The sequence below is a fragment of the Sinohyriopsis cumingii genome, chromosome 2 (genome assembly GCF_028554795.1).
Source record: "Sinohyriopsis cumingii isolate HCF-2022 chromosome 2, ASM2855479v2, whole genome shotgun sequence".
In the NCBI taxonomy this organism is placed as follows: Eukaryota; Metazoa; Mollusca; class Bivalvia; order Unionida; family Unionidae; genus Sinohyriopsis; species Sinohyriopsis cumingii.
In genome coordinates, this window is record NC_142962.1 from 155,596,610 (window position 1) to 155,623,304 (window position 26,695).

A 26,695-nucleotide genomic window follows, 5' to 3' on the forward strand; every position below is an offset into this window, starting at 1 on the left:
CTTGTTGGTAATATTAATATGAATGGATATCTCAAATTCACAATCAGCAAAAATAATAGGCGAAGAAAAACAAATTACTTCGTTCACAGATTTGTGTTCGAATGTTTCCATGGACTCATCAGAGACAATTTGGTTATAGATCATATCGATGGAAATAAACTTAATAATGAATTAACTAATCTTCGAGTTGTGACTCAGAGTGAAAATTGTTCCTCGGGTAACACTGGAAAACATCCGAAAGATGCCAAGTCAGTTAAGTCGGTAAATCAAGAAACAAATGAAGAAATTGCATTTGAGTCGATATATGCTGCTGCGAAATTTTATGAAATTACTCCAGTATCGATATGGCGAGTAGCGGAGGGAATAAACCACAGAACATTTTCCTACAATCTCGGTGAGTGGATCAGATTCTTCTATGTTCCAATAATATTTGATGATGATGAAGAATAATTAAATACTACAAAATTAGTATAATGGACGAAGAAATAATAAACGATATTATGGGAGAGATTAATAGTTTGAAAAGAAAAATAGATCTCCCATCGGACCTTGATGTGAATAAAATCAGATCAGAATTCGAAACAATTATTCTAGGGAGACTCGAATATAAATATACCCTGCCGTCAGAATATAAATTAATAAAGAAGATCCAAATCGCGATGTATCAATCACTTGCGACAGTCAGCGATGATCACATCGAGGATTTTGTTAAATTATCAACGCTAGTAGAAAAAGCTAGATTAATTTTATCCGACGCATATGAATCAAGGAAAATCACAAGTTCTCGTGTCAGACAATTGAAAAAACTTGTTGATGAAAAAACAAGAGAATTTTCCAATCTTTGAAATTTTACAAAATAAAAAAAAAGATTTAAATTTCCCTGGATTTTATTTATTTTTTTAATTTTGGCGGGGGTATTTACCTAACGGATTCACGAAATTATATAAATTACTTCGATTTGAGGGGTAAATACCCCAGCGGATTCACGAAATTATATAAATTACTCGATTTGAGGGGTAAATACTCAACAAAAAACATAAAATTACGAAACTTTCTTAATTTTTCTGATTTTTATTAATTTTTTTTTATTATTTACCAAAATAATTTATTTACTGAAATTACACAAATTTATTAATTTTGAGGGGTAAATACCCCAGCGGATTCACGAAATTATATAAATTACTCGATTTGAGGGGTATTTACCCCAGCGGATTCACGAAATTATATAAATTACTCGATTTGAAGGGTAAATACCCCCGCCAAAATTAAAAAAATAAATAAAATTCAGAAAAAATATCTTTTTTTTTTATTTTGTGAAAATTTCCCTGGATTTTATTTATTTTTTTCGTTTGTTTTTCCCTGGGATACAGATTTAAAAATCAAAAACTTTCGATTACGATCTCACCAACAAACTTATACTTAACGTTTCTCTGCGAATATCAAGTAAATTTCCATCTTGATTTGTTAGTTTGAAATTTATTCTTGATAATAATCGATTATGACAGCGTAGGTAAAACGGATTAACCGGCTCCTTTATTATCAAGTAACCAGGAGAGACGTTAGGAGAGAATGTGTATAATACAAATCCCTGCTCCGCTCTTGATATTGCAGGATCAACATTGTAGCTACCTTCCACAACATCAGCATGAAGATAAACAGCAATCACTTCGGTTATATTAACTATCCCAGGTGATATATGTCTCCCTTGTCCAATTCCATCATTATCATGCATCAAGATTGATTCTGCTTGTGTTTTCTTCTTAACCCAAGCGTCATGCAATTTAGGAAATAACTTATCAGTCGTATCAGTGACAAATTTTCTCATCTCATCAACATTGTAGCCGGGAAATTTATAATTTGGCAACGTCCTCTCGGTTAGATTATGTCGTTGCATAAATGCGTTAATAATAAAACCCATACCAAAAACGGCGCTGTTTTGTATATAGCCCGTTGCTAGTTCGTTAATAAGTTCCATATCAGCAGCTAATTTATTTATCCGCTCTGTTGTAATTATAATTTCGTTGCATGAAGCTTGTACGTTAAATACGCAATCTTGGAAATAATGTTCTAACAGTTTCTTTTGTATTTCGTATTCGTTGATAATTTTAACAAATAATATTGTAATACTATCCTCGAACAAATCTAGCATATAAACTGATCCTGATGAAAAATCAAGACTCGCCTTAGTTTGTTCATACTGATCAATATAGTCCAAGTCAAGTCCGTGGAAGTTTTTTTCATTGCTGATGAAGTCGGACTTCTTTGGTTCTGGTGTTGTTATTCTACCAGGCGGAATATCAGGCCAGCCTAATACTGTCCTGATAGATGAACGGTAAATATCTACCATATACGGCGACGATACTTCAATGATTGATGATAACGTTGGTTCATGTGCTGATATCTTTATTCCTGGATGAGCATCGCCAGTAATATTCGATATTCTAGTGTTGAACTCGCTATTTATCTGTTCAATCTCATAGCTGCCGGTTGGTATACTAACGACAAACCAACTAGGAGTTCCATCGGCGTGTTTCTTATCAGCAACAACAAGTGAATTGTTTGATAATAATTTACCGAATGATTTTGATCTGATATTAGGCCAGCTATTATAAACACGAAGTTGTATCAATGCCATTTCCTTGACGCTAATTGGAGTTGGAAAACTAATACTAAATTCTGGATTAGTTGAGCTTAGTGATATTAACGTTGTTGTCGGCGGTGTTGTGTTTGTCACTATCTGGACTAACTCGGACATTATTATTATTCATTTGTTCAATCTCCGAGTAGATGCTGATCATCGAATAAAATTCTATATCGGATATAACTCCATCGTTGAGACTTTCGGAAATCAGCGATGATAACTTCGAATATGCGTCGTTAATTTTAGTTAGTTTATTTTTGTACGATAATAGTTTCTCGCTGGTGCATGAAGATATTTTTCTTGCAATAATATTGAGAACGCCAGCTATCGTTGTTGTTGATGAAATTATTATCGTTGCTACGATCGGTGCGATTGTTGTTACCACGGATAAAACAATACCCGCGCCGGCGATTATAGCTGATGCAGTATAAACAACAACATCAATAGTAACTAATCTGCGTTGGTATTTCTTTATTTTTATTTGATATTCGTCTATTTGTTTTTTTAGCGAATCTTGCCATGATCGCGCAAGATTATATCGATAATCTGATGCTGTCATTTATTTAATCTACAATAATAATTACTATATTATTTAGTTTTGTACGGAATATTATCCAACCCGGATAAAAACTCATAAATTGCAAGATATTTGATTTCTCCTGTGATGGTTCTATCTGGTGGTTCTAATGTAAATACCTCCCGAGTATTTTCCTCCATGGAAATAATAAAAATTCCAGGATAATACTCATGAAATGTATTAGTTTTGTGAAATTCAGTTGTTACCGTGAATTTTATTTTGGATATGAAATATACTCGATATACGCCAGTAATTGGTGCAATCCAACTCGTAATATTTGATTCGGGTCTCCATATCTTGTTTATCGCTTGTACCACAAATGATATATAACAACCAAGTTTTTCTACATTTTCCACATCCGGTGGGATGACAATACGGGACAATTTTTCAATTTTTGTGTTGATTTCTTGTGTTTTCTCGCTGAGATCATCGTGTGATGTTTTATCGACTTTTTCACCCATTGCGGTATTTATCTTGGTAACATCTGCGAGAATATCATCGTTGATTTTCTTTTGTTTCTTTTGGAGGTTATCGTGTATTGTTTTATCAACTTTCTTAATTGCGATTTGGCGTACTGCGTTGATATCTTCAATGATCTTAGTATTATCTTCAATGATTTTCTTGTGGAGGTCATCGTGTGATGATTTATCGACTTTCTGCTCACGAACTGCGTTAATATCCTCATCGATTTTCTTTGTTTTCTCGTCGTGTGATGATTTATCAACTTTCTGAAGCATTGCGGTATTTATATTTGTAACATCGGCGAGAATGTTATTAACGTCCCTGGTTGTTCTTGTTAGTTTTTCACCAAGATCGTCGTGTGCTGATTTATCGACTTTTTGATTTGCTAATCCACGAACCGTTTCAACGTCGCTGCTAATCTTAGTAATATCTTCGTTTATTTTCTTTGTTTTCTCGTCGTGTGCTGATTTATCGACTTTTTGATTTGCTAATTCACGTACCGCTTCAATATCATCATTGATGGATTTTATTTTCTCGTCGTGCAATGATTTATCAATTTTTTGAATCGCTAATCCACGAACTGCGTTAATATCGGCGAGAATGTTAGTAACATCCCTGGTTGTTCTTGTTAGTTTTTCACCAAGATCATTGTGTGCTGATTTATCGACTTTTTGTTGTGTTAATCCACGAACTGCTTCAATGTCCTTACTAACTTTAGTAATATCATCACTGATTTTCTTTGTTTTTTCGTCGTGTAATGATTTATCAACTTTTTGATTTGCTAATACACGAACTGCGTTAATATCCTCATCAATCTTCTTTGTTTTTTCGTCGTGTAATGATTTATCAACTTTTTGATTTGCTAATCCACGAACTACTTCAATGTCCTTACTAATCTTAGTAATATCCTCATCAATCTTCTTTGTTTTTTCGTCGTGTAATGATTTATCAACTTTTTGATTTGCTAATCCACGAACTACTTCAATGTCCTCATCAATCTTCTTTGTTTTCTCGTCGTGCAATGATTTATCAACTTTTTGATTTGCTAATCCACGAACTGCGTTAATATCAGCAAGAATGTTAGTAACATCCCTGGTTGTTCTTGTTAGTTTTTCACCAAGATCATTGTGTGATGATTTATCGACTTTCTGTTGTGTTAATCCACGAACTGCTTCAATGTCCTTACTAACTTTAATAATATCATCACTGATGGATTTTGTTTTCTCATCATATAATAATTTATCGACTTTCTGCTGCGTTAATCCACGAACTGCTTCAATGTCCTTACTAACTTTAGTAATATCATCACTGATGGATTTTGTTTTCTCATCATATAATGATTTATCGATTTTCTGTTCACGTACTGTGTTAATATCTGCGAGAATACCAGTAACGTCCATGGTTGTTTTTGTTAGTTTTTCACTAAGATAATCGTGTGATGATTTATCGACTTTTTGATGAGTTAATCCACGAACCGTTTCAATGTCCTTGTTGATTTGATTGATATTATCATTAATGGATTTTGTTTTCTCGTCGTGTGATGATTTATCAACCTTTTCACTTATTGCAGTATTTATCTTTGTAACATCGGCAAGAATGTTAGTAACGTCCCTGGTTGTTCTTGTTAGTTTTTCACCAAGATCATCGTGTGATGTTTTATCACTTTTTTGGTGTACTAATCCACGGACTGTTTCAATATCTTTGCTGATTTGATCAATATCATCATTGATAGATTTTGTTTTCTCGTCTTTCTGATTCATTAACACACGCATTGTTTCAATATCAGCACTAATTTTCTTTGTTTTATCGCTAAGATCGTCGTGTGATGTTTTATCAGCTTTTTGAAATGTTAGTGAACGCACCGCTTCGATATCTTTGTTTATCTTGGCAATATCATCGTTGATGGATTTTGTTTTTTCAACAAGATCATCGTAATCATCACTTCCACGTAACGATTCGATGTGTTTATTGATTTTTGCAATATCGTCGTTGATTTTCTTTGTCGTCTTGCTAAGATCGTCGTATAACACTTTATCGCCTTTCTTATCCATTGTGGTTTTTATTTCAGAAACGTCAGCGATAATATTAGTAATATCTTCGTTGATCTTTCCTACTTTATCAATGAGGTCATCGTGCAATTCCTGATCAACTTTTTTCTTTGTTAATTGATCTGCGACGAATGAAGTATCGGTAGTTTTCTTTATATTATCATCAACTTTCTTGCTAAGTTGTTTTAAGGTTTCATCGAGTTTTTTAAGATCGTTAGTTAGTTTAGTTAGTTGCTTTGTAAGTTTTTCCTGATCTTCATTGTAGACTGCCTTATCCAACTTTAACAATAATGTCGCTGATAGTTCTTTATCAGATTTTTCTACATCTGCGATATTTGCCTTTGATGGTAAACTTGCGATAATATTAGTAACGTCAGTGATAGATTTTGTTACTGAATCTGATAATTGAGTAAATTGCTTGATGCGTTCGTTATATTCATCTCGGCTAATCATATCAGTTACTTTGACATTGCTAGTTTGTAATCGACCTTCGGTATTTTGAAAAACAGCAATTTCACCAGGATTTATTTCTGCCAACGATAGAAGATTGTTAATGTCTTTCTTGGTTGCAAAATTTGATGTATCGATTTTTTTTTCTTCATCTGTTTCTTCTTTCTTTCTAAAGAGAGATCTACCATAAATGTCAACCATGATATTTATCTACGGTATATTCAAATAAAATTTTGTGATAAGGGCGGGATGATTTTGAAATTGCATCAAGAACGTTAATTGATTCTGGACCGCATATTGGTGGATCGGTTGATGTTTGCGTTGGAAGTGTTGAATACCAAACTGGAAGTTTCAGCGAGGAAATATATTTGAAAAATTCGTTTGGTGGTGCTAGTCCATACGAATCAAAGTAAATGATTTCGCGAGGATTAATCGCGTACGCAACCCAGTGAGTGCCAGGGCCGGAATTTTTATCGAGGTTAATTATTCCTGTCTCGGTAGAATTTGGTTTGTCCGGTAATTGATCTCGCATGAATACTCCTCTGAAAAATCTTATTTTCTTTTTCTTTGCTTCATTGATTAAATCTAAATTCGATGATGGCGTGATGATCTTAGACCGGATCCGTATATTGGAGGTCGTCCTAGTCTCAGGCCGGATCCGCGATGGTATTTTTTTTTGCCGTATCTTCCTCCGGTAACTTTGTCTAATAATTTTTTAACTCCGAATCCAGCCGTTGCTGATAACGCGCCCGTTATCAACGGAGCTAATAAAGGCAATAGGAAAGGAAGGAAGCCACCTACCTTGATCATATCTTTCACTGCGCCAATGGAGAGAGTTACATGAACACCAGAATTCGCTGATCTGGCTTTGGTAAATCGTCCGTGTTGACCTCGTGTCAGTGATAGTTTGTTAGGTCCACCGTGAATCTGATTATTTTTCAAGATTAATTTTAAACCTCTTCGCGCTGTTGTTGCTGCTTGAAGTTTTTTTATCTGACCCGGGGTCAGTGTTACGCTGACGTGTTCGTATGGCATATTAATAATCACTTTATCTAAATTTAGAATTTATCACATATTTTCTACGGGCGCGTCGATGACTCTCATTCTACCACTGATGCCTTCTAGGATCATTGTTCTATCACTAAGAATAACCGCGATGGCTCTTGCCGGTCCTCCAGTGTTAATTCTTGCTTTGAAATGAATATCGACAACCGACTGCTTTACCAAATCAAGATGTTCCAGGGAAAAGTAATAGATGGGATAGAGAGTATTAAAATCTAGTTGTGATATTTGCAATCCGGTATCAATATTTTGATCGCGACCCATATAACTTAATAATCGATGATACGCGCGTGCCGTAGAATATTGAGCAAAATTGATAGCTATTTCTTCGGATGGTTCTTGTTGACCGTTTATTCTTAATGATACGTTTGTTGCCCCAAATTGATCAAATATCATGTGACTGTGAGTTTGATCGTATCTGTCTGCGGCTTGAAGAACAATGAATATATGCCTGGGCGCTGAAACACCTTGCTGTGACGCAATTCGCCAAGTGTATATTCCGTTCATATTAACATCGGAGGAGTCGGTTGTTGTTGTTAGCCAGGACATGATGGATTTTCCTCCTTGATTCATGAATGATAATAATTTTTCTTCCTCGCGAATTGATGGTGTTACTGCTGGCATCCACAAAGTAATTTTAGTTAATGTTACCTTACCAGCATCACCCGCCTCTCGCCAAATGGCTCTATCATTACCCGCGGCATCTCGAATAAAGGAAATTGTATGTTTCGCTCCATAAATAACTTTCCTGAAATGCCGGCAAAATCCAAAAATGTGAGATAATGGAATTGCACAAGAGAAATTATTCTCGGCTCCAACTAACATTTTCTTTCGCGTAGCAAATCCAAGATTATAATCTGCAGTTTGATTAATTATCATATTTTCAACATCAGCAACAGCATTGCCGGCGTTATTATTCGGTCGTCTAACAACAAACGGTTTGAATATCGGCGCATTAGAATTATCCTTAGCAAACATCATACTAGGACCAGCCGATCTGGTGAAATCATCCGAGTATCTTGCTAGGCCTATGATCGTTGTTGCTACATCAACATTGTCAGTGATTGATTCAATCTCTCTTCCATCAATCATGTAAGTGGCACTCTTGAATAATGCCATGATACCGTTATTGACAAATCCAACGTTAAAATTTGCATCGTAGTTGGTATTATCGGTTTTATTAAGTATCCCAACAACCTCGATATACGCCTCAGACGGAAGAAAATATCTTGTTGTATCGTGAACTTGAATTTCCTTGCGGTTAGGTGTATTTGGTTCAACTACCTCGTACGAGAAATACTGAAAATCTCGCACGGATGTGTCTCTACCCACAGGCTCATCCATGTCAAACACTTCATTTGACACTTGTGAAAACATTATTACTAATGATATCGTCTAAAACGAAGACCATCTCCTGAAATGAAACTTGTATTTCCAAGATTTGTATTTGCAATCTCATGAGCTAGATTTGTGTTTGCAATTTCATGCGCCAGATTTGTGTTTGCAATTTCATGTGCTATATTCGTCTTAGCAACTTCCTGCGCCAGATCATTTATTTTCTTATTTGCTGCTTCATTTATGGTTTTGCTAATTTCGGGCGGCATCTCTCTAGTGATAGGTAATCTGACTGGTCTTTTTTTACGTATTAAATTTAATATTTTACTTTTGACAGCATTAAAGCCTTTACTAGCTAAATTACTAATACCAGAAACAGCGGTCTCGCCAATCTTTCCTATTGCTTTTAATCCTAGTTGTTTGAACACGGGACCAATTTTAGGTGCTACTCGAGTGACAAGACTTCCAATGATATCGCCAAGTCCATTACCGTGAACGTATTTATATACTGGCAATCTAGAGTTTACTACGCGAACCAGTGCTGGTCTGCGTTGATGTTTGTGAATAATCATATTATTTCAATTGTGTTGATTTAATCAATAAGTTCGCCGATGAGATCTTTATAAATGTGGGAATCAATTACACCACCGCGGAATAATCGCTGACAAATATCTGAAGCTTCGTTGATTATTTCACGAGAGTTATTTCCGGCTCGCTTTCCTCCGATTAATACTTCGAGGCGAGATACGTCGTTAACAACACTGTCGGGGCAAACTGAATATCCATATCCTGTTTTTTGTTTCTCAGGTAATATTTTTTCTTCTCGATCTAATCGATTTATCTTTTCTATAAAATTTTTATAATCAGGATCGCTTATGTCAACCGGCTTCTCCACAGAAGCAAAATACACCGTAGGAATCCACTGGCTTTTTGTCAATCTTAAATGCTGATGTTGTGGATTCAAATATTTTTCTGGTTTCATAAAACCAAATCTAGCTATTTGAATTAATTTATCTTCGTCACTAAATTGTTCAAGAGCATCGTCGGTAAAATAATTTGTTGTTATTATTTTTTGTATTGCCCTTGGATATTCATATTCAAATTCCTCTGGTTCAGTTTTGCTGGATGAAGATTTTTTATAAAGATTCACATCAACTAAAAAATTAGAATATTCTGGATCGTTTTTAACCGTTGTGACATCATTGTGGATATAGTATATCCACTTGGTCCATTGCGTAAATGTTACTTTTTCGGCAGTATTAGGTTTCATCAATTTTGTTCGTTTATCTTTCCTATAATTTTCTACAGTAAATTTCACAACCTCATCCGGTTTCATTGATTTTATTTCTGCGATAGTATCATCGGTAAATTTACTGGAGCCTGGGATCCTTAATCTTTCTTCTTGTTCTTCTTCTTGTTTCTGTGCTTGTGCTTGACGTACTTGTGTTTGTTCTTGATGAATTTGATCAAGCTGGCCAGGAACAACTCGAGTGTGCTGCTCAATATCTCTTGTCATAGGAATAAGCCCAAGATCTCTAAGTTCCTTATCTTTCGTTTGTTTGCCGTATGCTACTTGTTCGATTACTCCGGTAACTGGACTCAACCACTTTGACGATACTTCACCAATATGATGTTGTTCATCATCGTACTCACGAACTTTTTTCTTAAATAATTGTTTTGTCGGAATAAGCTTCTTTACCGCCGCTAATTGCTCTCGCGCTAATCTAGCCGAGTGAGGCTCTCCGACTGTGCTAGTTTTCCGACTCATCTTATTTTCAATGATATTGTTTTAATGTGAAATAAAATTAGCATCCGCAACCCAAATTCAATTACGGCAAATAAATTTTACAATACCCCCCCCAAAAAAGCTGCCATTTTTTTTATGCCCGAAAATGCAAATTGGGGGGGAATTTTTCGGATTATTTCGCGTAGGAGGCTTTATTTTTGAATTCTGAGGGTTCTACGGAAATTATTTGTCTGGAAAGGTTAATTTCGTCTGTGCCAGGGGGTCTGTAGAACTTCCCTGCTGCTTATGTGTCAAATCGCCACAAATAATGACAGTTAAGCAGACAAATATTGAGATTTAACTGGAAAAGTGAGGTTGGGGTGTTTTATTGGCACAAAATCACTAATTGGGTGTCTTGAAAGCAATTGTGCAAGCATGGAAACTTCTAGTAAGGGTGACTCACACGGGTGCACCAGTGAATAATGATTGGAAGATATTAGTTGACATGTTAAGGAATATACACAACTTAGAAAAAATAAGAACACATGGTTCGTTAGATTCGTTAGCTTCTGTGTACCTAAATATTTTACTTAAAAAACTTGGCTTGACAAATATACTCGGTATGCTTGTCTGTTCAGTTTATATTTCAGACTGTTTTTCTCCGAATCTTTTAAGATACATAGTTTCAAAATCGCATTATTGCGAAAGAATGAAACTGAGAATTATACAATTTCAGTGTAATGATTATATCGGTTATTAACTAGCACTTCAACGGATGCAGTCATAAAATATTTATTATTTTAAAAAGTGAAACTATATAGAACAATATAAATTAATATCGTACATCTCACAACTGTTGCAGTCGTCCAATTATGACGTATATGGTACAGCGGTACGGAAAGAATCCCAAACTGTACCCCAAAGACCTGCAGGATAGAGCACTGGTTGATCGTCTGCTTCACTATGATCTGGGGTCTGTGTACAAGTCAGTCAGCGAATACATGGTAAGCGGCATTTCATAAAGCACTGAAAGAACAAGACTTTACAATTTTTATACTCTGCAGAATTAGTAAGAAATTAGCTCTGCACGATCATTTCATCAACAGATTTTAGCAAGTAATACTATCACAACAGGCTATAAAACTTCTTGTAACAAATGCTTGTAACCTTAATGGGTTTTGAAGCCTATTTTGGCAATAGCCTATCAGGCTATCAAGCCGATTTTAGCAAAGAACAATTGCCCTTATGGGCTATCAAAACCAATTTTAGCTACAAATAATGAAAGCAACGAAACAGCCTAAAAATAAAGAAGTCATTAGGTATAAGATGGGATTCACTAGACAAAAATAACGGAAGGTGAAAACAGAGATCGCAGTACGAAAACATGCATTCAGCTACACATTTTAAATCAGCAAAGGCTTGCAGACAAACAAAACTGCATCAATTAGAACCAACACCAAAGCCAAAGAAAAAGCCAACACCAATGCTAAGATCTACACGTGCAACATAACATTTTCTATCAACATTGCAATTATACATACACTAATTCTAAAAGAGACTACAATTAATCCAAACATTCGGATCAACTATCAATTAATGGAGTTAAAATACATGCTTGTACAAACTCCTTTAATTGATAGTCCGACAGGGATATAAGAAACTAAACATATACATACAAACTAAGGTTAACTACAGATATATGCAAAACAGAGAAATATGTATTTGTAAATTAATTTTTACTTCCTCCACACACAGTTTGTCAGATACATACATGACAAACAAGACAAAAGAGCAGAGAACTAACATGTAGATGATGTAAAATATGCCGATCCTTTCTAGAAAGATTTCACAGTGAAATACAGTCTAAAGGGAATAAAAATCTTAACTAAGCGACAATTAGTCAATGATGAAGTAAACATTAAGAAGATATTTGTAGAACTTACATAAAGAAATATAGATAAACAGTTTTGTTTTTCTTTAAATTTATTAAATATTATGAATTTATTAGTTAATGAAACTACATATAATTTTGAATTGAAACCTGTAGGAAACGATGAATCTAGTATGAAACATCGGCGTTCCGTTTCAGAATGAAAATGAACATAGGTATAAATGATACATCTTGTAACTTATGGAAACTATCATTAAAATGTGTGGCAACATGAGACGAACAAGATTGACCGCCAAAGTCATCAATGCCGAATCCAAGTTTGTTCATGTGCATCAGCAAAGAGAGACCATACATAAATAATGTAAGCGATCCATCCCCGTCCGACGCAACCACACATAAGTCAAACGGAAAGAAACATCGGAATTAGCCACCATTGATCACGATATTAAGTGTTTTGTTGTATATCGTAGTTATGGTGTGGAAGGAGACAGTCACACTCGGAATAATATATGCCTTTTCTTGTCTCAGAGGCGAATCAACAATCCAATCAAATTAGTGTATTCCTACAACTGCATGTGAGGTTATTTCTCGATTAGACAGAAATGGTCACGCAATGTCCCTATTACCTTCAAGGGTGGATTGTTGAGTTATTCCCCTTCGTATAGTTATTAACAACTTTGTAACATTGTACAATTTTATATTAACCATTAAAGCAAGAGGTTATAATTTAAATTATCTGTGATACCAATTTTATATAGAAATAGTACACAAGAAAGACTATAAAGAACGATACACATTTAAAAAATGTCAATTACCATTATATTGTTATTGTTGTGAGTTTCATGTAAACAGTTTATAGAATTAAATATCTTTCATTTCGTTGGCATTACATTTCCGAATGATCAATGTCAATTGGCATACAGAAAAATGTTGTAACTTATGGAAGCTATCATTAAAATGGGTTGCTACGTGATGCGTAAAAGATGGATAGATAAAGTTATGTATGTCAAATCTATGTTTGCTTATGCGTTTAGATACTTGTTTACTTATTGGTTTTATTAGAAATAATTTTAAAAAAGAAATTTGGGAACGCACAAAAATGAACTAAGTAGCTTTTGTTATATAAATATGTGTATGAGCACGGATTATATGCATGCATATTGTTACCTTCATATTTAATGTGGGTATTTACCTGGAATCACATGTATAAAATGTCAATTTTATCCTGCAAAGGCGGCTCGTAACTCCAAGTGCGAAGTGTCAGATTCTCTCGTGACCAGCACGTGATCTATGCTAGAAAATGTCATCTCTAATGAAAATACGAAATTATTTTAACAATTAAAGTAAGAAAATACATATAGCATTAGTAGCTTAGGCAGTGGAACTCATGGCTATTTTACCTGGGCTTCAGTAAATGAAAAAATAATAACAAACACCAACGAACTGCATGAAGCAGAACAGACTGAATATCTGCAGAATTTCTCTGTGCAACACTTAATATACTTGATAGGGCTGAGATAGGTTACACACCACAGGTTTTCAGGAAAATCATTCTAAATTCGTTCCACTGCATGTCTTCAATAGGGTTTGCTATATCTATAGCTCTGGTGACTGAAAGAAGAGTGATAAATCTTAAGGAATATGAACAGTGCTTTTTAATAGCAAGGTCTTTTAAGTGAAGACGGCTAATGCCATTGCAAAACTTCAATAGTCATAGCTTGGACACGTCTAAAATGTAGTACGGAAACTTAGGCTCAATTTAATAGCTATTCATAACTAATAGAATAAAATTTCGGAACATAACTCTTAGTGCTCGCCCCTGAGATTGTGCAATGTACGAGTACTAGCCTACACAAAGAAATGCCGAATCATGGGGCAATAGTCGAAGTTATACATAAAGCATGGTACATGTGGCTACTGAAATGCCGAATCATGGGTCGATAGTTCAAGCTATACAAAATCAAAGCATGGTAGATAGATAATCTTCCTGACCAGAGCTTGCTAAGAACTATATTTATATTTTTCTTTTTTATTACAAAATATCTTTGAGATATGATCATGATATTTCAGTACATGAAACCCATGTCCACCTCCAGTAGTTCCACATTTTCTATACATTTACGTTTATGTCCGTAATTTGAAAGGCCATCTAAATAAAAATAATGATTTCTAAAAATATAATTGAAGGATTATAATTTTTTTCTTCGTTTGCGTGCATGATATTATATATATATATATATATATATATATATATATATATATATATATATATATATATATATATATATATATATATATATATATATGCGCGCTGAATCGGTTTGTGACAGTTTTATTTAAGAGCAAGTTACGGAGGAAAAGCTTTAAAGCGAAGAAAAAATAAGACCTATAGCTCGTGTTCGTAGGTTGAAGAAGAACAATATCGATCATTTAGCTGAATCGATTTTGTTTTGTACTGGACCGAATTCAATTTACCAAAACACATTATTGACCACGTTCTATTTCTTTAGGCACGTAGTTTGAAATGAGAATGATAATTACATCTACTTTACTGATCCTGTTTCACCAGTTGTTGACGCGGGTTGCATATGTTGGCTCCCAATCTACCGAAAATGCTTGCACCCAAAATTCAATAACAGTTGAAGATCAGGGATCCTCGTATTGCGGCGTGAAAATGTATTTTGGTGATTCTTTCTGTCAACGCATCATCCAGCAAGACGTAACAAATGCCATGAAAAGCGCGTGTACGGGGATGACCACACCTCAGGGGCCTAGTGATGAATATAAAGCTTTAACTACAAAAATTGATTCCTTGGATAAGAAAGCTGATGACGCATTGATGAGATTAACAGCTCTCATATTAAGCACCACCAACAAAACGTGTCGCACTGGGTACGATTATTATCAGCAAGACCAGATTTGCTTCAAGTTCTACAGCGATTGTAAGACCTGGTCTGAAGCCAGACAAGTCTGTCAGTAAGACGGTGGCTACTTGATCAGTCTAAATGATCGCAACCTAGAGTTTTTCAGAAATTTGGCACGAGCGAAAGCAGGCAGTTGCAATAACGTCTGGGTCGGTACAACGGATGCTTCCTCGGAGGGACAGTGGAACTGGCAGAATGGTGAGAAGGTTAGCTCGGCTTTCTGGGCATCTGGTCAACCCGACAATTGGGCCTCGAAGGAGAACTGTGGCGATCTGAATAAGATATTTGATTACAAATTGAACGATGAAGATTGCAGCAACAAGTTACATTATATTTGCCGGGCTGCTTTTTGAAACAATTCAATAGTTTGATATGAATATTTTAAAAATAGTAACCAAGAGTCCTCCATGAACTTCGGATATTTCACATTTAAAATATATATTTCCATATGTAGCGTTTTATTTTTGAAATCGGCACTGGAATAAACTACTGCACCAGCAGGGGTCCCGAGTGGCCGAGTGGTCTAAAGCGCTCACCGTTCCGGATCACTGCCATCTCACCTCTGTCTGCGTGGGTTCGAGTCCAAGGCTCGGCTAGCGTGGGTACGTGGGAAAGCCTGCCAGTAGCTTCTCGTGGGTCGGTGGTTCTTCCTTGGGTTTTCCAGGGTTCTTCCTCCACCAGTTATACTGGCCGCCATGTATAGCCTATCTTGTGCTGAAAAATGGCGTTAAACCCTAGAACAACAACAACTGCACCAGCAGGTAGCAAAAAAAAAAAAAAAAGAAAATTATTTTTAGGCTCAACGTATTTCATGTTCTTCATAGTAACATAAACACTATTTCGTCTCAAAAGATGTGTTGGTTTCAATGTTACATATTTGGTACAGTATATCGTGTAGATAAAATGAGAGCCATGAACCTTTCCTAAGGACATACTAAAGCAGACGACCTGAACTGGCCTGGGTGAGCACTGAACCCGTTGCCATCGAACTCGCGACCTTTGAATTACGGATCCAACGTTCTACCAGCTGAGCTAGGGCGGCTACTAGTAGAATATTAATACAGTAAAGCCATTACTTTTATGCCATGCCTCTACGTTATTCGTACTGTGACAAACTATGTACTTGTGCTGAATAGTAATGCCTATTGGGCTGAATTATGCCAGGCCTCTCGGGCAAACATTGAGAAAGTCCAAAACAAGACATGGAACAAAATTAGAATAAAATTGGATGGAAAATGTTCGTTGAATTATATTAAAGGCGGGGCGATTTGATAATTCCCATTATTTCATTCTTATTTTTTTTATCTCATCAGTATCCCCAGCTGTTCCAGGGCAAACCACCTGACATTGAGAAAGAGAATGGGATGAAGAAGACCTTCGACTACCTGAACAGACAGCTTGATGGACAGAGGCACATGGCGGGAGATGAGATGACCCTGGCTGACATCAGTATGGCTACCAACATTGCTTTGCTTGAACTTAGAAACTATAATCTTGACCAATGGCCCCTGTTGTCAGCTTGGTACCAGCGAATGAAACTTTTGCCATACTGGAACGAATGCAACAAGGGATTATATGATTGGAAGTCACCAATCATGAAAGATACTCTAGAATAAGTGTTTCCGCTGATATCTTGCAACTGTTGGCCGTCGTTCAATTTTTTTTTTAAAGAAAGGACAGGAGCATAGAGTCACGCTGTAGGTTTTATTTATTGCGATGTAAGATATTCCAGCATTCCAGCAGCATAAACACATATTTAAATACAACAATGTCGTATATTTTTTAATCTACGTATAAAATGTAAAGACTTAAGATTGTTTGACCTCAATAGGCTCTTAGAATTAAAATATATAAGATTTCACTTTTTAGCTAAGAAGGACCCACACAGAAAACAGATAAGGGGTTAGCGTGTTGAACATCTTGTAACGATACGCTCGAATTTAGAATTCGTACAGAAAATACCCTCTGCTGATTCATATTTATATCTTGTACGACTAAGTATTAAATATACTAATGCATGTTGTCATATTGAGAGCGTACAAGTTTAGCACGTTTGCCAACGGGTATGCAATGCTGTCATCATAAACGTGAATGGAGGCTTGAAAAGCATGCGAGGATTTTCTTCAGCTCTCTTCTTTTGACACGTAATAAACAAACAAACAAAAAAATCCAGCGAACTTGTGTTTTAAGATAGCCACTGTTCCTCCAACTAAGATACAACGTTTATTCTCAAAATTTGTATCATCTGAAATATAGCGCGGAGGATGGTTATGAGTGAGTACAATGCCTCCTCCTGATAGAAATTACGAGACATGATATAAATTATGAGACATGATATAAATTACGAGACATTTGGGCACTGAGTATATATATGATATTTAGCAATGATGAAATAAAGTAAAATACTGAGACTAAACATCATTTTGTAATCGTAATTGTATATATTATGTATCATCACATACCGTCATGTAGCCATATATTTAATAGCATACTGTATATTTGTAAATATCGGAGGAAATGTTGATGGGTTCAAATAACCTAACAGACCCAATCCTTCGACAGAATACTGACTTTAGTATGGTTAACTTCAAAACAACCCAATTGTGCTAATCCCTTGACAGAATACTGACTTAAATATCATCATCATCATCGTCAGTCCCATAGTCTGGTAAACCGTTCGGGCACCGCACAAGACCGAACAACCAGCTTCCTACATTCCTCTCGATCTTCCGTCTTGCTCAGTGAGCCGCTCAATGTCAAGCCTGTCCACTCTCGAATGTTATCTTCCCACCTCTTTCTTTGCCTGCCTCTCTTTCTTCTTCCTTGTACAGTGCCTTGCATGATTGTCTTGGCAAGTCCTGATGAGCGTGAGACATGCCCATACCACTGCAGTTTACATTTATTCACTGTGATCAGTAGGTCATCGTGAGGCACAATGGTTTGTCTTATCCTTTGCCGTATTTTTTCATTGGTGATATGGTCTTTGTATGTGACGCCGAGGATCTTTCGGAAACATCTCATCTCTGTGGCCTGTATCCTTTTCTCTAAGTCAGCTGTTATGGTCCACGATTCGCAGGCGTAGAGAAATATGGAGATCACTAGTGATTTCATCAGTCCTTTGAAATGAGTGCGATGTTTTTGTCATTCCTGATAGGCTTCAGTTTTGTCAGCGCTGCTGTTGTCTGTGCAATCCTGGAGAGTACTTCAGGCTTCGATCCTTCTTCTGTTACAGTTGCCCCCAAATACTTGAAGCTGTGGGCTGTTTCTAGCTTCGTACCTTGGACCCTGATGTCAGTGGTGATGCCCTTGGTGTTGTTGGTCATAATTTTTGGTCTTCTCTGCACTGATTTCCATGCCGTAGACTGCAGAGGTTTTGTCGAGGCTCTCTTCGAAACTAGATAATTCTTGCTCATTTCCTGTTAGTCGATCAACGCCGTCGGCAAAACGTAAATTGGTGATTGTTCTGCCTCCGATGCTGACCCTCCCTTCATGATTTTCAAGCGCGTCTGCCACGATTCTCTCCAGAAAGGTGCTGAATAGTGTGGGAGAGAGCAGACAGCCTTGTCTGACTCCGACTGTCGTTCTGAACCAGTCCCCTATGCTGCCGTTGAAGTATACTGCACTGGTGGCCTTGTCATAGAGGTGCTCTTTTACTGTGATGAGTTTGGCATTCATGTTGTACAGTCTCATGGTCCCCCACAAGGATGCATGCCCTACCCTGTCAAATGCCTTCTTGAAATCCACGAACACCTGGTACAGATCTTGCTGGTGTTGGAGATACTTCTCACCCAATATCCTGAGGTTAAAGATCTTCTCTGTTGTGCTGAGCCCAGCTCTGAGCCATACCTTCTCCTCAATTATCTTTTCAGCTTGTGGCTTTAGTCTGTTCATCAGTATCCTTAACATGACTTTGCTTGAATGGCTTATAAGACTAATTGTACGGTGGTTTTGACACTGGTGCAAGTTACCTTTCTTGGGGAGGGTGATGATCAGTGATTGGGTCCTCAGCGATGGCCATACTCCTGTTTGCTAGATCTTGTTGTAGATGTTTATGAGCGCGCTAATCGCTGATTCTCCCCCAGCTTGGATCAGTATTGCTGAGATGTTGTCCACTCCTGCTGACGTCCTCTTTTTCAGCGATCTGGTTGTCGTTGTTAGTTGCTGGAGGGACGTTCAGTACCTTTGGATCTATTGTGGCTCCGTGGGTGTAAAGTTCTGCGCAGTACTCTGTCCATCTTTCCAGAATATATTTTTCTTCTGTGAGGCAGTTTCCGGCTTTGTCCTGTAAGGAGGTAACCCGCCTTTGTTTTGTGCTTGTTAGAAATTGGACAAGTTGGTATACTTACCTGTTTTATGTCACTTGTTTAGACTCGAATAAACAGTAGCAGAAGAAAGAGTGAAAACAACAAGCTTTGAAAAATACAATAATTTATTTCCCTGGAAAAATTATGTAAAAATGAAAAAAAATATGAACTTACGGTTTTATAAAATCAAATCCAAAAATAATCCGAGAATAAAATTTTTGTAGTCCTAATAACAAAATGTTCTACTGATTTCACGTTCGAATCCCGACGAAGAATCCAAGATGGAAGACAACGACGTATGCTCCAATCTGTAGTGTTGAAGTCTACAGTTCCTTGTAGAAACAAAAGTTATTACTCCGGTTTCTGATAGCTGAATAAATTTTTATTACAGAAAACGGTCCTTGTTCCACAATATTACATGAGCACACGTATTTTCTAGAAAATGATCGAATTAATCCTTTTGAACCAAGTAATTTGAAATAACTCAAAACCAAGTAAATTGAAATAATTCCAAACAGCACAACGTACAACTAACAGTTTAACAGCCCAGCTTCTACTGAGATTTATTCTCCAATACATGGGTTATATGGGTTTCTAAAATGTAAACAAGGGTCACGTGATCATCTTCTGGAAGTTTATAGAAGCAAGTACTTGTCACAGATCACGTTTACCCAGTAAAGACAAAGTCGCGTCATGACCTTTGAAACAAGCAATCATTTTAAAATAAAAAAGAACTTGTTTACGAAGCTTGCTACAATTCTGAAACAAGGTCAGGATTTATATCAATACCTCGTGTTATAAACTAACAGTCAAGGTCAAACTATTTTCTAAAAAGGAATATAAACTCTAGTGAATAAATTTACATTACAATATCATGTAGTGAAAAATAAAATGTTTAAAACAGACGAACAATTAAATTTAAATAAATATATAGTAAATCAGATATAAAAAATTAATCAAATATACATAACAACTGCTGTTGTTCCTTTTCAAGTTTCCCTCAATGTATTTTGACTGTTCTTCTGTCCATTTCTCTTTTGCTTTTTTCATGCTTTTCTTGTCTTCCCGGTTGACTGCCTTGTACTGCTCTGCCCCTTCTGTATCGTTCTTTTTCTTCTTCAGTTCCCTCCTCTTGACACACAGGTTCAGGACCTCAGCTGTAACCCAGGGCTTCTTGACTGGGCGATGTCTCCCAAAAATCTCGCTGACTGTTTCGGTCGTTGCTGTATTGAAGGTGGTGATCAACGTGTCCATGTCGGTATTGTCAGCATCGAGGAAGGTGAGCGGTGCAAATTTCCCACCAATCATTGCCCGGAAGGCTTTTGATACTTCGGGATCATTCGATTTCTCGAGATAAAATTTTATTCTTGTGTGGCTCTCTTTCTTGACAGTCTTTAGAAGTAGCCTGAAGGTCATCATCACCAGATCATGGTCACTTCCTACGTCCGCTCCGGGAAAGCTTCGAGTCTTGGCGATGTTTACACTTGACTGTACGAGCCTCTTCACCATGATGTAGTCGATCTGACTTTGATGGTCTCCGATTGGAATGTGCCACGTCCATCTTCTGGATTCATTGTGTTGGTCGAAGGTGTTTTTTAGCATAAGGTCATTGTAACTGGCGAATTCCAGGAGCCAAAGCTCACACATCTAATTGCATATTGTAATAATCGAAGCCGGATTTAGTCGTAATATCCAAACAAAGGAATTCACAAAAGTTAAAAGTTTGCAAACAAACGTCTTCTCATTAATATATAGAATGGTCTGGATTTTTTGTTCATAGTAAATCGTCATTCTCTTTACCATATTAAAGGAACTGAACATTATTACAGCTAATGAGACCATCGGGAAATGTTATTCTCTCAACAAATCTAACCAATATCTCTCATGCATATTTTCGGGACTGGATTTTGGTCCTTGTAGGCCCTAGTCACTTCTTTAATAAAGCGATTGTCATTGACATGACTGTGTGTTTGTGTATACACTTTTCAGTAACATGGTGTTTTCGTAGACCATAGGCACAGTGCCTGCTGTGTAGATGTATATTGGATAATACGGCCATGCACATACGGAGTCCGATTCCGTCGCATGACAAGTGTTCGGATGACTGGTTACGTCTCCTTGTTTAATAATAATAATAATAATAATAATAATAATGAGGACTTTGTTTAATAGTACACGAAAGTCCTAATTGTTACGTGTACATTTTTTTGTGCCTAATATGAATGACTTGAAGAACTTACTGTCATTTCTCATTTAAGTAACATCCTTACGGAAAGGATTTCAGGTTAAATTTGCGATTGCAATATTTCTGCATTATGCGCCCCGTTTGGTATACATTCTTTCCACGTTGATCCCAAGGTGGCGCCCTTGCGAGACGCCGTTGCTGCACCAGGTTGATTTTGGCAAGAAACATGCAGAAATCTGTTCAGTTGTTGATTATACTTCGTGTTTCAATACATTTTCAAAAGGTAATGTAAAAAAAAAACAGACACTTTATGTCTTGAACCGGTAGATATCTATGAAATTTTTAATTTGAAGATATTTTGGGTCAAAAATTAACGTTACATTATTTCAATAGAAACTCAGAATTCGGGTGACACTGGAATTGAATTGTTTGTCCATGCAGTGGCATTGGTTACCAACATCATCCTGGAAACAGTGTGTTTTCTCCAATTATTTACTGACGATATGGGAATATTTAATTGTGAATGAATTTTGAATGATTTGTGTAACGAACAATGTGTATTTACATTATGTAAAATTAATTTTGTGTTATTACATTTAATATTTGCCACTGTTGATGGTAGTTTGCATGAAAAGTACTTGCCATGCAACCAAGGAACATTAAATCTGTTAGCAAATAATTACATGGTTATTTCTGACAAGAAAATTATAGTGATTTTGTAATCAATTGCATCCGGCACAGCCAATTAAATAATGCAATTATAAATACGATTAATTTGCAACCATCAGTCATCTTTCGCTTCCAAAGACTCACAATATGTAGAACAGTTTTCTCCTAGATCTCACATTTTAAACCAGTGTAATCAACAAATACTTCACTCTCCGCAACGAAACTTTATTTAGTCTCCAATAGCTAATATAAACATTAATTACCATGTAGAACAGGGGTGCACAACTCCAACGTTTACATGAGCTAGACTTGAGCTTGATTGGAACTAAGCAAGTCGCACTGCGTAAATTCTGTGTCGATAATTAAAGGATAAATACACATGAATAAATTAAGAGCACGGGCCGAGCGCAGCACAAAATGTCAAGGCCGACTGCATGAGGACCGCGGGTCGTATGTTGATATAGAACATATATTCAGATTAAAGAGACAATGACAAGGAAATCTTAGCCCCTCTAACATGGCGTACAAGACATAAAACAATAAAATAAAATTTAGTTTCAATGATAACAACGTAGGAGCTCTGTATTGATTTAATAAACAAAAACAAAAACTGAACATGGTTCCTAAACTTTGCTGCAGCCAGATTGTACTGGTTCGCCGGCTTTTTGAGTAACCATGGAGCTACAGCAGGTATGACAGTTATTAGAAGTAAATATAGTTCATGTAATACCCACTACAACCAAGACTGCACATGCAATGTATGCCGTCAACTCTTCTAATAATTGCTATCACCCACATGTTAACCTGTTCAGGGTTACCTATCACAAAATAAAATGTTATGCCAATAATATAGAATTTTACCATTAAATAAACGTATTTATTCCATAGCACCAATTGTACTGGTCAGAAAGGACCTTTTGTATAGGCTAGGATATGTATAAACCACGGGGAAAAATGTGACCATGAGCTAAACACATATATTCAACATACGTTAGCAAATCGTAAAATATATGTCACAGTGATCTTTGCTTGTAAGGCGTTAGTGCAAAAAGAGCTGCATCCAATTATAAATTTTCATGATCCTAATATAAGCAGCACGCAATAAAAGACCTCAAAAATACAAAAAATGATCTAAGCCACTGATTATTTTTGAGAAAGTTTGTAGTGCTTGCATCCCGTCACCAGCGTTCATGATTCTAGGTGTGTGTGATTTGGATTTTAACGTAGCTTTAATAATTTTTCAGTCATAATTAAAACATTCTTTGAGATATGATCATGAAATTTCAGTACATAAAACCCATGTTCACCTCCAGTAGTTCCACATTTTCTATACATTTAAGTTTATGTCCGTAATTTGAAAGACCATCTAAATAAAAATAATGATTTTAAAAATATAATTGAAGGATTATGTCTGCGTTTGCGTGCATGATATTATATATATATATATATATATATATATATATATATATATATATATATATATGCTCATTTTCTTCCCCGTTAACTTTACATTGTCAGAATCTTGCAGTATTACCCGATATTGAATCCGCGCAACAATACACATATAGCATTCACGTGCATAAAGGAACTACTTTCTATTGTAAACAAACAATGGACGCAGACGCCAGCACTTTTCATTTGTCCACAAATCATGTACACTCGCGTAAGAGGCTCTTTACGTTGTGGTTGTTTAAATTTGTTCCTGAATGAACTAAAACAGATGTTTCGTGGACTGCCACATACCAGCTGCATTGGCACATTCCGCGTTGATACAATGTTACGGATTTAGGCTAGCTACAGTATATAACAGACGTAAGATAAGGTCCTTACAAATGACATACAAGTGAAAAGTCATATACTCTCTTCTTTAGCTGGTGATAAGAATGGCAAAATAAAATATGCTTACAGTTTTACATCCTGAATTTCCTCAAAATGTATTTTCTTAATTCTGCAAATCCGAATTATATGAGCCATGTCATAGGTTTTCAATCTGGATTACACATTTTGAAATTGTGCTGTAATATCGATGATAAGTGCAATTGCATCCTCCTTACTGCACTCAAAATGAAATAAGCATTAAATTCCATAGCGTCTTTTTGATAATTGCAATTGAAATACTTCATAGTGTTCCCACATTATGATTTCAAACATTCAATGGCAGAAACAGAAACACATTTGCAGATGTCAACACGCTTCTCCCTAGCTTCTTAAATCTCATGTATTTTACGTGGAATCATCACATACAAATCCAGTCTATAATCACGAAATTTCCTAGAATCGAGAAAAATACCAAAGTCTATTCATTCCAGATCAAATGGAAAAGTTGTTATAATGCACATTCATTCACAATATGACTCCAAATTTCAATTTTAACGTAACACGCCATTTTCTTTCGAAAGTTATGTCGAGCGCGCGACTAAGTTCAAATTTATCTGGGCGGAGTTATATGCGCAGTAATAATGTTGATCTGTGTAATGATGAATATGCGCTTGTGTATTTAGTTTGGAATGCGGCATACATTCATTTACGTTGTTTCTTGTAGTGTATTTTGTTTATATAATTAAACCTTAGGTAGAATTAAAAAAATGAGCATATAATAAAAAGGTTACTGCATTTGTATGGGAAAATATGAACTCGTTTTGTCGGAAGGATATACTGCACTCCCAAGGTCGTGCAGTATTCGATCCCAAAACTCGTTCATATTTTCGCATACAAATCCAGTAACCTATAAATATATGTGTTTGTGTGTGTGTGTTTGTGTGTGTGTGTGTGTGTGTGTGTGTGTGTTTTGGATTTTTAACGTAGCTTTAACAAATTTTCAGTCATATCGCTACGATGTCTGCTGTGTGGCAGTTTATAGTGATGTCTAGCACTGGGGCATCATGCAGCAGACACGTAGCATGATGTCCCACCCAGTCACATTATCCTGACACCAAACCGACCAGTCCTAACACTAACCTCCTAATGCTGAGGGCCAAGCGAGGCAGCTGTTAGTACCATTTTTAGGTCTTTGGTATGACTCGGCCGGGGATCGAACCCACGACCTCTCGCATCTGAGGCGGACGCACTAGGCCACCGGAGCGGTCATGATTCTAGGAATAGAGTTGCCAGAGTGTTGACAAGACAATCCAATTAGATGCAAGATCAGCTCATACATATATACGGATCTTTCTCTTAATTATTTTATCCGATATCCAGATGATCTATGCCTATTTATAAAAAAAATCATGTTTTCATACGAGATCTTGACGATTTGTACCTGTTAATAACAATTTTGCTTTCATACGAGGTCTTGACGATTTGTACCTGTTAATGACAATTTTGCTTTCATACGAGGTCTTGACGATTTGTACCTGTTAATAACAATTTTGTTTTAATACGAGGTTTTGACGATTTGTACCTGTTAATAACAATTTTGCTTTCATACGAGATCTTGACGATTTGTACCTGTTCATAACAATTTTGTTTTAATACGAGGTCTTGACGACTTGTGCCTGTTAATAACAATCTTGCTTTTAATACGAGGTATTGACGATTTGTACCTGTTAATAACAATTTTGCTTTCATACGAGATCTTGACGATTTGTGCCTGTTAATAACAATTTTGCTTTCATACGAGATCTTGACGATTTGTGCCTGTTAATAACAATTTTGCTTTCATACGAGATCTTGACGATTTGTGACTGTTAATAACAATTTTGCTTTCATACGAGATCTTGACGATTTGTGCCTGTTGATAACAATTTTGTTTTAATACGAGGTATTGACGATTTGTACCTGTTCATAACAATTTTGTTTTAATACGAGGTCTTGACGACTTGTGCCTGTTAATAACAATCTTGCTTTTAATACGAGGTATTGACGATTTGTGCCTGTTAATAACAATTTTGCTTTCATACGAGATCTTGACGATTTGTGCCTGTTAATAACAATTTTGCTTTCATACGAGATCTTGACGATTTGTGCCTGTTAATAACAATTTTGCTTTCATACGAGATCTTGACGACTTGTGCCTGTTCATAACAATTTTGCTTTCATACGAGATCTTGACGATTTGTGCCTGTTAATAACAATTTTGCTTTCATACGAGATCTTGACGATTTGTGCCTGTTAATAACAATTTTGCTTTCATACGAGATCTTGACGATTTGTGCCTGTTAATAACAATTTTGCTTTCATACGAGATCTTGACGACTTGTGCCTGTTAATAACAATCTTGCTTTTAATACGAGGTCTTGACGATTTGTATCTGTTCATAACAATTTTGTTTTAATACGAGGTCTTGACGACTTGTGCCTGTTAATAACAATCTTGCTTTTAATACGAGGTATTGACGATTTGTACCTGTTAATAACAATTTTGTTTTAATACGAGATCTTGATGATTTGTGCCTGTTAATAACAATTTTGCTTTCATACGAG

At 36.2% G+C, this 26,695-nt stretch overlaps 1 protein-coding gene across 2 annotated transcripts in view; it reads left to right on the forward strand.

Annotated features, from left to right (window-relative positions):
* Window positions 1-17,532, forward strand: part of LOC149806163 (glutathione S-transferase 1-like) — a 31,503-nt gene extending 13,971 nt beyond the window's left edge. For both annotated transcript variants that reach the window (XM_089951069.1, XM_089951068.1), the window contains exons 4-5: window positions 11,164-11,305; window positions 16,430-17,532. In XM_089951069.1, the coding sequence (XP_089807195.1) occupies window positions 11,164-11,305; window positions 16,430-16,732 (445 nt within the window). In that variant the 3' untranslated portion in view covers window positions 16,733-17,532. The remainder of the gene's footprint in view (window positions 1-11,163; window positions 11,306-16,429) is intronic.
* The last annotated feature ends 9,163 nt before the right edge of the window (window positions 17,533-26,695 follow it).